Source organism: Eucyclogobius newberryi, unplaced genomic scaffold (genome assembly GCF_026437365.1).
Source record: "Eucyclogobius newberryi isolate DKJ021-1_F unplaced genomic scaffold, fEucNew1.0.hap1 SCAF_6, whole genome shotgun sequence".
Lineage (NCBI taxonomy): Eukaryota > Metazoa > Chordata > Actinopteri > Gobiiformes > Gobiidae > Eucyclogobius > Eucyclogobius newberryi.
In genome coordinates this window covers 25,805,863-25,822,453 of record NW_027316278.1, presented here as the reverse complement: position 1 = coordinate 25,822,453, position 16,591 = coordinate 25,805,863, and the positions used below count along the sequence as shown (strand labels likewise).

The window sequence follows — 16,591 nt, the reverse complement described above, 5'->3', positions numbered from 1 at the left end:
ACTTGGACCGATATTATAATAGAGCCATGACTTCGACATTTTAGAGCCTGTTGATGTTGATCACGTGGCAGTCATGATGGCAGCGCGCAGGTCTCATGATCCGGATCACGTGACTACCCGGAAGTAAACTCGCACTGGCACTGCAAAGATGCTGAAATCTTCCTGTTGACAAATAAAACAAGCTTCTCTCTGTGCACGAATATGGCGTCATTCATCAAAGAAACTCCGAGGTTTGTGCTGTTTTATTCATCGAGAGTGACATCATATTTGCCAGAGTTTAGCCTTTATTAGCCATATAGCAACTGTTTTATACATTCATTTGTGCAGTTGGCATTTTATCCACCCGAAACGCAAAACTTTCCTTTTCTGTTATTTATGCGTGACTTAACGGTATAACTTGTATAACTTTACTGTAGAAAAAGATTCAATTGTTGTCATCTGGACACTGTTTTTTGAAAAACGATACGTTTCACCTCTCATCCTAAAGTCATTCTCAATATTCAAAAATCCCAATTTTCAAAAAACTATTATTCTACAATGGAACACTCCTGGACGAATAACATACGACTTTACTGTATCCCACATGTAAAATATATATATATTTTGTATAATTGACAATATGATAATAGATAATAATATGATAATAGACATATTTATATTTACTAAAGGTTGACCATAATACATAATTTAGGGGATATCGAGACAAAAATTGTTTGAAAATGGCCATTTATCTAAATCAAATCGAACCAAACCGATCTTTAATTATAAATAGCTTTTCATACATTGCATATAATAACCTAACATACTTTACTAATTAAATTAAAATCATTCCCTCACACACAACCACCTCAAATAACCGAATAATTATTCTTCATTCTTGTCTAATAAGTCTTGTCTCCTCAAAGCATAAAAGAAGCTGTGAGATTCATCAACTCCATTGACGTGAATAAGTTCTCCAGGCTGATCTCGCGCATCATTCAGAGACTCCACCTGAAGGTACGTGCGCTGTCCAGTTCTTTAGACTTGGATTTAGGCTGCATTTACACTTGTCCTGGTTTGGTCCCGATAGACTTGGTTTGGACTTGGTTTGGACTTGTTCTAGTCCAGGTTGGGGATGTGTCCACTAGACCAAAACAAGGCTATTAGAATGAGAGAGATCGTTCCTGATTCTTCCCAATTTTGTGTACAGGTATGATCACAGCCAAACTTAGTTACAAAATATAAATATTACTGTCAAAGAGCAAATAGAATTGGAAATGAAAATATGAGTAGTTCATAGTTACCAATAATAACCATAATAGAAATGCATGGATAAGACAAATGCAGACAAGGTGGAAACAAGGTGAATTTGTGTTATTCATTTCCAAATTTATATAACTGTTTTATTACTACATATTTTGTATTTACCGTACAAGACTTGAACATAACACGTTATTGTTCACAGGGAGAGAGGACCTTTAGTGAAGAAGAGGAGCAGAAGCTAGAATCAGCTTTGTCTCTTGATAAACAAGCCCTGAGTCTTGTTTTGGAAACCTCTGCCTTCATTCTGGAACAGGTAATTTTGCCTTTTAAAAATACATAGCAAATAAAGTAGGCTACAGCTGCCTGCTTTTCCTTGTGTGTCCACCAGGTGTCACTGTTGCATTTTGAATAATAGTGTGATGAGCTGACGCTATGATTTTTCCTTTAAAAATAACAACATTTATTTGTACTGGCTTCTGTTCTTTTGTCTGCAGGCTGTGTATCATAATGTGAAGCCAGCTTCTTTACAGCAGCAGTTGGAGTCAGTTAATTTAAACCAGGACAAAGCAGAGGTCTTTGCTCAAACCTGGGCCAGTGCTGGGCCTGAGCTTGTGGAGAAACTAAAGCACAACATCTTTGCACCCAAGAAGGTAAAGCAGGGGTGTCCACACTTTTTTCCCCGAGGGTCGCATTTTGACAAATGACAAAGTGAATCATTTGAAATTTTGCATTTGACATAGTTTCAATGCGCATCCACAATACTTGAAACATTAATATTAGCTGGTATAACATCAAAATGGTGGAATCTTTCTAATTTTACAGTAAAAACTTTTTGTTGTTTGGACCAACTTAGCAGGAAGCCGGAGGGCCAACAAAAATTGGTCTGAGGGCTGCATTTGGCCCCGGGCCGTAGTTTGGACATGCCTGAGGTAAAGCTAGTTGTCTGATAAAATATTCACTAGGTACCAACACCAATGTGGAAACATTTCCTAAAAAAAAACAAAAACATGCAAAATCAGTGAAACAATCAAAGTGCATCTCCAGCGTTTGAAGATTTCCCCCAGTTCTGTTTCATATTACATTGTGACACCAGCATAGATGAGATGGAGATAAAATCAAACCATTAAATTACTTCTATATAGAACCAACTGATACAGTTTGTAATAAACATAAAAAAGGTTTTGCAATATCAAGAGATAGTAGAAAAAGCTTCATTGTTGGACAAGACATTTCACTTTCGGTTTCCATTCGAAAGTTATTTTCAATCTAAGGAGCTGACTTACAAACAGAAACTCAATCAGTGCAAACCCTCCCAACATGTTCTCAGAGCAGCATTGTTCATCATTATCTCCTTATTCATTTCAACTTTGAATAATATCTATTCGAGAATTTTGTATTTAATAAATTCAACCCAGGAGTCTCAGGCTCTGACTAACCCCCCATTATTCACAAGAAGACGAGTGTGTGATGTGTCACCTTCAAATATATAATCTCTCATAATGTTTGAGACTTATACTAATGTTGTTTTGACCCATGGGCACATATGAGGGAAGGAGCAGAAATGTCTCTCATGTGATAGCTTTCATTTCTTAAACGTTATGGCTGCCATGCTACTAGTGCTAGCACATTCTAATAAAACCAACATTTATCAACATTTAGGTTAAATAGTCCGCACCGAAGTGCATTTGGTGACTCTGCATGTTCTTCATCTGCATCCTTGTCAAATCTCTCATTTAGTTGTGGTCTTAAATAACGTTGCCCTGCTGACACCACCTGTCTGCAGATGCTGTACAGGCTTGAGACCCTATAACTCAGGTGCAGTTTTATCACAGCTTCTTTCACCATCATAAAACACTTACTGCTCTGCCTCGACTCAGAGCCCCACATACATCAGAGGTCACTGTGCGTTGATGGCGTATCAAATCTATAAATCACACCACCAGTCGGGCAGGCAGTGGAAAGAACACTGCAAAAACACTAGGACTGATACTCAGATACTCAAGAGATACAATAGATACTCATTTACACTAATATAAAACTGCCCCCAAATCTACACTGTAAAAGAATTGCATGAATGGGACTAAACCTGACCTTTCTTGACTCATTTTAGAATGGTCTTGGTGTATATCAAAGCTAGTATAAGACCAAATGGTAATAGTAACGAATCAGGTATATTGTGGTTTTGTAATAAATAAATACTGACTTTAAAGTCATGATTTTGTGTTGCAGCTGGAATACGTGGGGTGGCAGTTGAATTTGCTGATGGCTCAGTCCAGCCAGTCCAAGATGAAGTCCCCCAGTGCTGTGCTCCAGCTCGGGCTCCACAGTGAGGACTCGAAGGTACATGTGCAGCGCTCACATTTCACAGTCTCACACACACATTACAGTTGTGACTAAACCTGGACTTTGAGCCCAGTTTAGTCTTTACTAGACTTTGTTTGGTTCTGTTCTTGTCTGGATCTAGTAGAGGTTTACTTTTGAGTTAAATGTTTGATGCACCCTAAATCAGGACTAGAACATGTCCAAACTAAAATGGGATCAAACCAGGACAGAGGAGGAAGTTTGAACTCAACCTTCGATTTGACATTTTGCTTCTAACAGTCATTAATTTTAACAAGATGTCAGTTCAAGGGCTTAGTGGCAAATTAGTGGCTCGTCCAATCTGGCCTAGTTTCTTTGCTAATAGATGCTAATCCCACTGGTGTGTGTCTTGAACCAGACGTAGACAGGCATCTGGCGCTGCAGTAAGTGTAGTGTAAAGAGCGTAGATCAGGGAGCTTGTTATCTGCATCCTCCAGGGCAGCTCTGCTCTCTGGAGAGGCTCACTCCACTGCCAGAATTGGACTGAATCTGGCTTTTGTTGTTGGGCTTTCATCCAAGAAGTACAGTGTCAAACAGAATCGAATTTAAGATACTGTTGAAACACTGTTTGGTTGCTGTTTCATTCTTCAATCTTTACAAAGGAGGCTTTCATTCGGGGAGAGGAAAAAAGGCATACTTCTGGCAGGAATGAAGATTTCTATATGTGGCCATGCATGCAGAGGATTTGAGAACGCCGATTTGTTTTCAATATTATATTTCTTTGCTGGTTTAGAAGTACATTACTGGAAATGTTTGTGTTTATACAGTTTTCATTAGTAGGCAGAAAATCATACTTGTTTGAGTCAAAAATGTGTTTCCTTACGTCATAGTTCATCAGTGTTTTTATACTGCGCCAAAGCCAATTTCTGCTTGTTTGTGAGCTTGATTATTTCATGTTGCTTGGATAGTGATGTTCCAAATGACTAGTCAAGTATCTTCTCTCTGCGCTAGTTTATATTCCAGTCCCTCGAGACTAGAGACGCTAAATGAGGAATTAGAGCAGACATATTTAAATTCATCCTGTTTTAAAAGCCGCCTGTAGCCACTCGCCAGGAAAGATCTGTCTTTTCTTTATTTTCACTTAAGAGCCTGTTCTGAACTATTTTTGCAGAGATTTTTCCTTAGGCTTAGGAAACTGCTGTCAACATATTTAAATTCACTCACACCATTTCCCTCGTGGCAGGAGATAGCTTCCATTGGCTACAAACAAGAGGCTGGTTATCATGGGATTGACTCGTCTGTGCGAGTTCTTGCTTTGGCCTGCAGGTGGCACTGTTGACCTATAATTGATGAGCAGTAGTTACCATATAATCTGCATGGACTTTTATAACGGCTTCAGGCTTTTGTGGCACTGTTTTGTCTCCCAGACTTTTACAAAACAACCTAATATAATTTGTGTCAAATCACTGCATTGATTATCACTAAATGTAATTTGGATTCTGCTCCAAGTGTCATGATAAATTGACACAGAATGATAAGACTTCTACCAGTTGCAGCTTTTCTATATGTCGGAATGATTTGGTTTATTGATAATTATGGCAAAGGTAATACAGACCACAGTGTGAATTTCGATAATTGTGTCGATAATGGTGAATAATTGTTCAATTGTAATGTTTCTTTTCACAATAATTTGGGACAATAATATATTTAAAATGAAACAGGAAGCAATGGGTAAATGTTGTTGTTGGAATAGACATGAGGGGGCAGACAGAGCAACATAGACAGTTGTACATTATTGATTGGTCCGAAGCTGACGATGGGAATCCTGTGTGACCAGGCCTCTGCTTCATTTGCACTCTCCCTGAGGCTGAGGAGGAGACGGAGCTCTATCCAGTAAACAATATGTGACAACCTCAATGCATTTTTGATGATGCTTGATACTGTAAATGAGAGATGACAGTAACTCTCAAATGTTTTAAGATATTAAATAAACATGCACGTGGCTAATTATGGACATTAAGTGAACACCAGTTGCTTATTAAAATAAAAAAAAAACATACTGAGACAGATACAGCCAACTAAAAACTGGTTCATCCAAAGGACAAGATGCCCACACAAAAACAGAGCAATGAAATTGTCCAATGCAGCAAGGGAAGTTGTAAAGAGCTACATAGGTGAGACTAAACAGAATTTGCCCTCTAATTCAACATTACAGAGCCCCGTGTATCTTTATTTTAAAGCCACTAACCTCTTTTGAAGGCGGTGAGATGAAGGTTCTAAGCAGGAGAAGAGAGGGTTTGAAAAAGGAGTTAAAGAGGCTATTTTTGTTAAAAAAAAAAAGATAATCTTTCTTTAAACAGGAATGGAGACTTAAGGTTCAATTTATCCGTCGTATATAATAGTGTTTTGAAGCCATAGGACAGGAGAAGCCCAGGCCATTCTGATGCTAATCAGGCACTCTGTCAGAATCAGAATCGGAAAAGGTTTATTGCCATGTCAGTGAACAAAATTCACAGTCTAGAAACTTGTTTTGGTGATTTGGTGCAACATACAATGATGAACAATAATGAAAGCAAGTTTTATCAAAAAGGAATGCGTTGAAAAAAATAAATAAAAATTTACTAATACGATCAAAATAGGATCAAAATTTGTCTCAGAGTGATGGGGCGGACACCGTCTATGGCGGGGGACGGCCATAGTGAGGAGGGAGCTCCAGCCACCTTACAATAGGGTTTTGCGATTAGGGCTGTTAGGATACAGAGAAGAGAAGTCTCAAGTGAAACTGTGATCACATTTCATCAGTAGGTTCCGCCCGGTGGGCAGGGCATATTCGGAGTAGAATAATTATCTGAATTCTCAGACTAGATCCACAGATTGAGAATGACTCTTGGATTAAAGTGAATGGCAAATAATGGCAGGGTTCAACATTTGAGGATCTTTGTTTGTACATTTATTTCAAGAACAATAAATCTCCTATAGCTGCATAAGCCCCTGCCACTCTAAAAGAATGTCATTGAATGTTCTTTTTCATTTTAAACATCTACAGTGCAACATTTCTGTTTCAAAATGGTGAAATCAAACCATTGGTAACCATGCTATCTTTAAATATGAGGTTTATTTATTAATGGATACAGTTCCAATGTCTCCAGGTAAATGGTTCTTGGCTTTTGCTGCTCTTTACCCACAGCTCGTGCAATAGGCCATTACAGCTGAACGATGTGGTGGTTTGAGTGTCGGGCGCGCAGAGAATAAAAAGGTTCACATCGAATGGGGATCATATTCCGAGCAGCCGTTTAGGAAGCTAACTCAATCTGTCTTTGTTGTCTGAAAATGCTGTATTGACAAATCATTTAGTCTGGCTCACAGCATAATGTCACGGCACACTTTTGGATAACCATATATGAGCTACAGCCGGCTGTTGTGAATCTCTGTTTGGGCCGTTATGAAGTTACTGGCTGCACAATCTTATGCTTTCAAATGAACTGTAGTTTTGTGTTCCTGGTAATTTATTGCAAGCCATCTTACGGACCCAACAACACATCATTTAGGAAGTGGCCAGTCCAAAGTTTCCTGCCGCATTAGGAAACATGAACGAAGCAGAGGGCCAAGTGGTCAATACAGAGTCCGCATTGAACAGCTTTGAGCCTTTGACCGAACCACCACATCCTTTCTTAGGTCCTGGAACATTTATGTCAAATCTGTTTCATACCAAAATGTTTGATGCTAAAGTTATGACGGCAGAGAATTTTCAAACTTACAAAATGTACTATGGGTTAACACCAAATTTGTCTGAGGGCCACATTTCGCTCCCTGGGACTTAGTTTGTAGAGACAAACACTCCAGCGTTTTCCATTATTTCCATGTTTTACTGGTTCATTTGCCCAGATTATATTTTGATGACCTCACACTCCGGGGCCCCCTCGAGCTCCTCCTCTTGGATTTGGAACCAATCGGGGTTGATAGCATTGCCTTTTGAAACGTGGAAGATACTAGCTCCTCTCTGCTCTAGCCATCTTTTCATGTTTAACTTGACTGTTAGATTAGATTAGATTAGATTAAACTTTATTGTCAATATATTTATATAATTTGGGTTCCAGGTCTCCATTTAGGAGTTTTTTGTACTGGATAATAACTTTTTGTCTTCTATCTTTTTTGAATAAAATAAATAATAAAATAAAATTGAAATGAACCAATGCAACTTGGACAATTAAGATGCCAATGTTCTTATTTTTTGTATTTATCATTTCTTTATACAGGGGAAACCCAAAGAGAATTTGTTGTGTGTGAGTATCTTCATACAAACAAAATACAGATTAAACAAACAAACAAACAAACAAACAAGCAACCACAGCATATCCAAATAAAATGCCAATAAAACATCAAATGAAACAATCAATAAAATTAAGAAACTCTTAAAACATACTTACGCCTACAATATGCAAAGCAAGAGCACCAGCACTGTGGGCAGTCCTTTAACAAGTGCTGGAATTCAGATTAGCTCTATATTGATTAATTGAGAATGACTCTTGGATGAGAGTCTAAAATGGTGTCTGGATGACTACAACTGAAGCTTTCTCTACATTAGCTCTATACAAGTTTTTTTTTGTAGAAACGCAGAGGAATAATAATCTCCTTTTTTTATATATGTTTTCAAAAGGCATTTTAAACTCCCTCCATCTTTATTTCTGTTTCTGTTGTATGGCATTCTTCTTTACTGCAGAGCCACAGTCGAGGCGTTGGATGACATTTATAATACAGAACATTCCAGCACAGCCACCACTCATTTTAATATTTATTATGCACATGCAAAGTCGCACAAGGCACTCAGTCGTAGCTAGTGAGCTAATGCTGCTCCTCATGCGCCGCTTCACACTTTAAGGCTATCTTTAACTTACAGCTTCCCACCTGCTCGATGAAAATGGATAAAGTAAGAATTTCCTAGTTTCAAACCTCAAAAGTAAAATATACCGAATTTGACTCCAGACGGATTTGAAATATTTCTAAAGTGGACCAAGAACTAAGTTTACCCGACTCTCCCAAGTGCTACTTTTGCTGACTGAATTCTGTGCATTAAGAGTCCAAGTTTATATGTTTGCTGAGGTTTATTTGGATTTTGAAATGCAATGTTGAGTCTGTTTCTAGTGGACTATACCTCATATTAAAGGCTTAATGGACAATTTTTTGCCGATTTGAGAACTCAAGCGGAAGTGCCGTGTGGACGCACAAAAAAGCCTCGACGGATCACATCGCATCTCTCGTCTCCGTAGATTTCTGTCTCTTCTGAGTCAGCTCGAACTGTCTTTCTCTGTCTTAATTTTGTCCCGTAAATGCATTGTTTTTTGTCACAATTCACGTTACATTAGTACCATATTTTCTGGAGTATAAGTTGCACCAGCCAAACAATGCATAATGGAGAAGAAAAAACATATATAAGACTCACTGGAGAATAAGTCACATTTTTGAGGGAAATTTATTTGATGAAATCCAAGACCAATAACAGACATTTAATCTTGAAATTCAGTTTAAAATAATAATAGATTAAAGAACATGATGAATAGGTGTACGTATGCTAACGCTAACACCTTCAGCTACATGACGCACAGACAGAACTGTGGTAAGTGTCTGGTATGTTAACGTAACAAATTAACAGTTATTCAAATAACTATAGCATAAAGAACATGCTAACAAGTTTACCAAAGCATCAGTATTACCCCAAATCACTAAATCCATTGCATTCTTCTTCCTCTGTGTCACTTCTAAACAACTCTCCAAACTCCTCTCCAAACTCTATAGGTAGAGGAAGTGCAGATTCTTCTGCGTCGCTTAGAGCCTAGAGCGCCCTCTTGTGGATGTCAGTGTGAAAATAATCAACATGTAAAATGCGTATCCAGTGTGAAAATAACAAATAACATCACTTATAAGTTGCTCTGAAGTATAAGTTGCACCCCGGCCAAAACTATGAAAAAACAAATAAATATAAATACTGTATATGTATAACTGTCTACATGAAAAGTGGCACTCCGATGCACTTAGTAACTTGTCTGTTCGATGGCCCGCTGCCTGCTTGTCTTGAACGTTCCACCGTATGGCTATAAATATATCTAGTTCCATTGAGACAAGCAGGTGACTCCACAGGGCTGTCACCTTCTCACTTCAGAACTCAGATCTGTGGCGACGAGATCACTCAAGGTTTATTCAACAAGAAGAGCACCTGTAATGAAAAAAAAAATGCATCCATACTGTGAAACGTTCCATTATTTTGGGTCAATGGGGTAAAACATGCTCATGAAACCCCAGACATCCCGAGACTCGAAACTGCGTGAGTTCTAGCCAGTAGTTGTATTCATTGTAGTCATATTATGAAATAAGATATGACAACTTATTATTGTCTCTAGACTCTTATTGTTACCGTGGACATGTTTTCATAATGCTATTTTAGTCTGGAAATCAATGTGCATATTGACAAACACCTTTTGCTGAAATGTACTACAATACAACTTTGTACTTGCAGCTTGATCCTGCGAGATGCTTGGATGAAGGATTAGTATAATCTGTTCAATGAGTGCACACATTACATGATCTCACATGTTCAAAATGCCACATGGAGAACAATCTGGCCCCAATTTGACTGGGAGCTCATATACTCATACTCATAATGATAGTCTGGTGCATCAACAGCTTTTACTGAACATGATTTATTCAATATAAATTATGATTAGGGATGTCTTGTTTCTCCTCACAATAATCGTAACACTAAAATTTGACATCGTGACATCCCTAGTTATGATAATTATGTTCAATAAATATAAAAATACATACCTTAATTTGTAAATATTTAGTTTGTTATAAATGGCATCAAAATATTGTTTTATAAGTTGTGTTTTGAGTATGCTTGTGTCATCCTTTTCCCTCTCTTATCTGCCCTGTGGCTTTCACTTGCACTTTTTCACAAAGGTTTGAAGATAGAACACCACAGCTCCAGTTTTTGAATGTCAAATTTAGGATTTTTCATAAAATGAATAATGCATCAATAATTTTCACCTCGGCAAATGATGATGCTCTCTATTTGTGTCTTTTGTAATGGTTCCAGCTGTGTGCCATTTCACGAGATTCAAGTGTCTGTTCACGTCATAGAGGCCCTGTGGTTCATTTTACACTTCCCAGTGTCTGAGTTGTCACAAAAATATTCTTGGGGATTGCAGATAGCTATCGCCAACGGTTACATAATTCTACCTTTTATGTTGCTAGAAAAAACGTTTTTTATTATTTCCTACTTGCAGTTTGTGCCAAACACAAACCAAATCCTCAGCCAGGTTGCTATAAAAGCAGGAACCAAGACAGACTCCCTGATACACTCATTTATATTTTCTGTTTTGGCTTATGAAGATGCTTTTCATTTGCAAACATCCCCGCTCTACCCGAGAAGCCTCTGACTCGATGTATTAACCCGCTGTGATGAGCAACGCAATTAAACAACACATTTTTGACTTCTGCTGTGATCATGCCTCTTCCCTGTCTCTGCAGTCTTCCACCCAAAGCTAAAAACAACTGCCTCCCACACTTTCTTGTCAAGTCGGCCCTACACTTCGAGCAGCACTTCCGACTGGATCTTTTCATCTTTTCCTTTGCAGGGATTACACCGCAGATCAATATATCGGGAGAGCGTCTATGCTACCAACCACCACCAGCGCGATTGGACAAAGCCTGTTTTGTCTAAAGCTCTACTTGCCTTGCTCTACATGTCCCCCGGATGCTTTGTTGCTTTGTGCCTTTTTTAAAGAGTCTTTCATTCCTCTTCTCTCCCTCCATCTTTTCCTCTCTCTTCACACCGCTGCTCCCATTTGTTTTCGGTGGGATTTTTGGAGATCGCATTCAGTGAGTGGCTCATTGTCCCAGGTCTTATCCGTTGGAAGAGGATGGGCCCCGCGCTGGCAGAATGCGTGTCCGTGGGTGCGCTCCTATCCGTCCTCTCCGGGGGCTGTTTGCCATACGATGATGTCATGGCTTTTTTGTTGCTGTCTTTGCACCAAAAGGGGGCACCCATTGACACCCCTCACCCCATTACATACTCCACATCGCCCTCTTTTTCTCCCACCAACCTCCACTTGTGCCAGATCTTTTGGCTTCTCGAAAGGCGCCTAGAGGATTTGGGGCTGTTGTTAAGCACACCCACGGTACATGCTTTGCACCCTATAGGAGAGTCTTCAACCTCACAAATCCACCTTCTTTTTAATTTAAAACAAAAATTGAAACCCCTCTTCTCTTGTTATCTCTATGCTGGCTGTTGGTGTTGTTCAGTAACCATTAATTCCCTGAGATTGCCGTGCCAATTTGCCATAGCCGGTAGGGATGGTAAAAACTGTGATTCTCCGATGTGCCTGTTTTTCTGGTAAAAGAGTTGTTATGTGCGGCTGTTATGTGCGTCTTGGCAGGGTGAGAGATCCTTTTGGGTTAAACAAGAAGCTCTGATTGCAGAAGCACAGAGCTAAATTATTTCTATTCATTTAAAAAGTAGGCTCGAAAAGTAGAAAACTGTTTTGTTCACTGCAAGCATGGCTAATATGTGATGCATTTGAAGCCCGTTGAGTCATTTGTAACTGTTATTGACGATTTGTTTGGGCAATTTAGTGTTGTTATATTACTAATGTTTCTGACTTGATTTGTACAAAAAAAGCTCAATGTGCATTACATGGAAAACGTCTATAAACTTCAGTCGCCTTTACCTTTACCATCTTTACAATATAGATTTAATAGTATCATCTTGGTGTAAATAAGAGTGTCACTATTGTTACTATTATATAGTATAAGGTTTTTTATAAGAGTTTTATAAGAGCTTTTCTATAATGTAAGTTTTTTATAAGTTATGTTTTTATTATTTACTTCTGTACCTACTTTGTGTTGCAACACTGTAATTTCCCCATTGTAGGACAAATAAAGGCTTATATTATCTTAATGCAATGTTTAACACCAAATGAAAATACAATACAATACAATACAAAATTAGACCATGAAGATCGCATAGTAATATAAAAAAAGTACTATTAGTGTTGAAAACTACATTCTTTTTCTACTCCTTTTCCTTATCAAAATCGACATTACAAACTTCCATGTCATCTTCTTCGCACTCCTTTTCGAATATGGCTGCATGTTTTTGTCTTCGTTCATTTTCTCAGTATGACAACCTGTTGAAATTAGTATCTACATTAGTTGAAGTAACGATTAGCACCTACGTTTGTGAAAAAACCACAGCGGACATGGTCTTGAGCTGGCACCACGTATCGGAGGAGTGTGCGTTTGGAGGTTGCTCTTTTCTGGACGAGTGTTAATGAGTGGGTTGGAGCCTGGCGGTGTTGTCATCCTCGGTGCAATGATAGGGTAAACGCACTTCCTCTGCCTGCACCAATAAACAGAAACTCATATCGGGCCCTGCACACAGCCTTTGATGTTCAGTTGAAAGCTATTTTAAGGAGTATTTTGCAGGAGGGTTAAGTGGAGCAGATGAAAACAGTATGGGTGCAAAGTGTTATGTCTCTGGGTTTCTCTGGGGGAAAGGCGTTTGATATTCATATATACAAGTTATACATACCGGTAGTTATATAAAACACGTTTAAAGGACATATTATGCATCATTTGTATTGATATTGGCCTTTAAACATGCTCTTGAGTATACTTATATTTTAGCGTCTAATATTTTAGATCTATTGAAAAGCACATTACACGTTTCTCATACAAATAGGCAGCTTAGAGTGGTGAAGAAATAATGCTTTGAGTATTTTGAAAGGTGCTACATCAAATAAAGGTAGTAAAAAGACAGTAGGTTAACTTTTTCCTGAGAGCCAATACTGCTATTGTTTCTATGTTTTGTACCACAGTTGTACCACATGCATTTAGCGCAGGGGTGTCCAAACATTTTTCACAGAGGGCCGCAAACTACCCAACAATGTCAAATTTGTCTAATGCCAAAGTGAATAATTTGAAATTTTGCATTTGACATGGTTTTGATGAGCCTCAACAGCTTTAATAAGACTTGGAACATTAATGTTAGGTTGGTATAACATAAATGCTTGAATTTTTCCAATTTTAAAGTAAAAAGTACTATTTTTTGTTGTTTGGAGCAAGCTAGCAGGAAGCCGGAGGGCCAATAAAAATTGGTCTGAGGGCCGCATTTGGGCCCCCGGGCCGTAGTTTGGACATGCCTGATTTAGAGGATGTAGGGTTCTGACAGACACCGCAGATATGTTTTGTTTTATGACAGTGGCGATAAGTTTTGTGATCCATGCTGACAAAAATCCCATGCTATTTTCACTTGTATAAGAATTCCTTCACCTTAATGTTTCACAGCACCTCCGTTACCTTAAATGACGCCGTAGCCTCAGGGGCAGGACTTTTAAATCTCAATTCCATCTTCTGCTTTCTCACTGTAATTTTGTCCTGACCACAATTCACTGTCCCTCGTCCCTGTGCCACAGTGTCTACATACCACAAAGACACTAACCGGCTTCCAGGGTAATGGGCTAACTTGGTCTCACCGTGGACAGCGCATATCCCTGCAGTTTGTTTCTTACACATAAAACACATTGCTTACTTTGTTATTTAGTTTCCATGACTTGGGTGCCCGCCCTGTGCCAGTCTAATACATTAAAATGCACTGTTTCGCTGTGGCTGCAGGGGTTGAGTACCTCTTATGCCCTGGCACAGTCCAGCGTGGTTTGGTCGGGCTCATAGTAACAAGAACTTGGCTGGCGTCCGGCTCGTTTTTAAGACACGCTTCGCACATTTAGTAGATTAAGATGAAAGTACCTCGACACAGCTTTCAAAAAGTGTTTTCTGTTCTAGTAAGCAGATCGTAGAAGTTTTATGGCTGTAGGATGAGACTGATTGAGTTGGGTTGCATCTCTGTTACTTTTTAAACTTAATTAAAGTAACAATTTAAGTGAGTACTTTTACTTCTGCTTAGATAATATCCTGTGATAAAACTTTTCTTGAGTTACTTGATTAGATTCAGTAGATTTAGTCAATTCTTCTACCACCATCAATAGCACGAATTTGATCTTTTGTACAAAATAAGCTCATTCATTTGGAACGTTCATAATAATTTAATGTAGCAATAATCTTGCACTACACAATCTTAGTTTGGCATGTTTTATAGGTTCTTCCGTGCTGTTAACTGAGCTGTAAAACATTGGCTGTGAAACTGTGGTGGAGAATAGGATTTGAGATTAACAATGGAGTACTGTATATTAAGTCATGGGAATTTATGGTTTGTTGGTGTTACAAGTGATTATATGTCACTGATAAGTCACTGGACTCTTTAGCATCTCATCTTGCTATTAATTTGAGTTTGCAAAGTGTGTAGTCTAGTTCCCGTTTTGTCAATTTACTGTATGTATGACAGTTTGTTCTAAATTCAGTGAGTTAAAAGTCTGGTAAACATTGGGCTCTGGATAAGTCGTTCACTGAGGCAGATCTGGCTGCGTTCTGCACATACTCACTGTTCAGTTCAGTGAAGGACAATTTTAATGAATATGATTTGTATGAATAAACTTAGTACTCATTTGGCAGTTCATAATTCATTCTTGCCAATAATATATATTAATTACAAAATATGTTTCTGACTCTTTTGCTTCTGTATAAAATGTGCATCGTGAACTGCCTTCTGATTTTAAAAGTTAAATAGCAAATCTCACATTTTTTCCTCAAAAACAAGTAAGCTACCATGATGTTTACATACAGATGTCACTAAATTGACTTAGTACTTTCTTTATTAGTACCAGGGTTTGTCTGTAGTGTTTTTGCTGTCCTTCTCTTTAAAGCGTTAACAGTATGAAGTAAATCTGCTGCCCCAGTGGTTTGTGGCCCACTCCTTCAGGGACCATTGGTGCTGAGGTTTCTGCACTGCTGCTGAAGATCTGTTGGCGTTGCAAGGGAAGGTACACTGATAAATTCACAGGTCTGGAGTGTCCTATTTTTCAGTGCTGTTCAAGCACATTTAGGTCAAAACTCAGTCTTGACTATAAATGCGTATAGAGGATACAAATTAAACAACAAAAGTTATTAGTGAGTTAAAAAAGTCTATTGACCTTTCCACAGTTTGTGCGCTTACTTTCATTTTATCATTTAGTTTTGAGGTATTTACAATGGGAAATATAACATTCGCCTCCAAACGATGATAAAAAAAAAGCTGGGCTGTTTGGCAACTGACAGCCTTTTGAGAAAACATTACCACGTGTAGCACTGTTTTGAAGTGGATTATTACCATTAGCAATTAGTGCCAAAATTAGCATGGATGCTAAAAGAAATAAAATAATAGGTAATTGAATTAATCTAAAGTTTTGCAGGACAATAATGCTCCAAAAATATAGCAGGCCACAACTGTTTGACTATTTATTTTTAGATTTGTGTGAACTTTAGAAAATAGAGCTGAAATATATAGATATTGACTGTTGTCGGTGTAATCCCTCATTCGTCCAGGAGTGTTCTATTGTTGAAAAAGATTCAGTTGTAGTCATCTGGACTCTGTTTTTAAGAACGAAATGATTCATTCATAGATTGAGAATGACCCTCGGATGAGAGTCGAAACGTTTCAGTCCAGATAACTACAAGTTAATCTTTTTCTACAATATTGACTGTTATTATTTGTTGCCCAATGTAATGAACAACCCCTTGTCTGCGCTATCTACGAATGTCAAAAGTATAAACAAAAATAGCCTCCTTAACTCCTCTCTTCGTCTCTTCTCTTGCTTAGAAGCTTCACCTCACTGTCTTAAAAAAGTGGTTTGTGACTTTAAGATGAAAATAAACGGTGCTCTGTAATCCTTCTGTGTTAATAAATTTAATTTAATTGAGAGAGCTTTCCGGACATGTTTTTCCTCCTTCCTCTTACCCTCTAAACTTGTGGGTACTTCTTGTACTCTGTGTTGTAATGTCCTGATCACCTCCAGCTTGTGCTGTAGTGGATGGTAAGAGTCAAAGAGCAGGTACTACTTTCCCTATATACTTCTATCTGGAGCTTCCTGTCCTCCCCTCTGATAGTGGAACAATCACGAAA

At 38.3% G+C, this 16,591-nt stretch overlaps 1 protein-coding gene across 1 annotated transcript in view; it reads left to right on the top strand.

The window, feature by feature from the left end:
- The first annotated feature begins 113 nt into the window (after positions 1-113).
- commd10 (COMM domain containing 10) overlaps positions 114-16,591 on the top strand; it is a 78,599-nt gene continuing 62,121 nt past the window's right edge. The window contains exons 1-5 of the mRNA XM_072432633.1: positions 114-230; positions 906-996; positions 1,445-1,555; positions 1,737-1,892; positions 3,472-3,582. Of these exons, the coding sequence (XP_072288734.1) occupies positions 202-230; positions 906-996; positions 1,445-1,555; positions 1,737-1,892; positions 3,472-3,582 (498 nt within the window). The 5' untranslated portion in view covers positions 114-201. The remainder of the gene's footprint in view (positions 231-905; positions 997-1,444; positions 1,556-1,736; positions 1,893-3,471; positions 3,583-16,591) is intronic.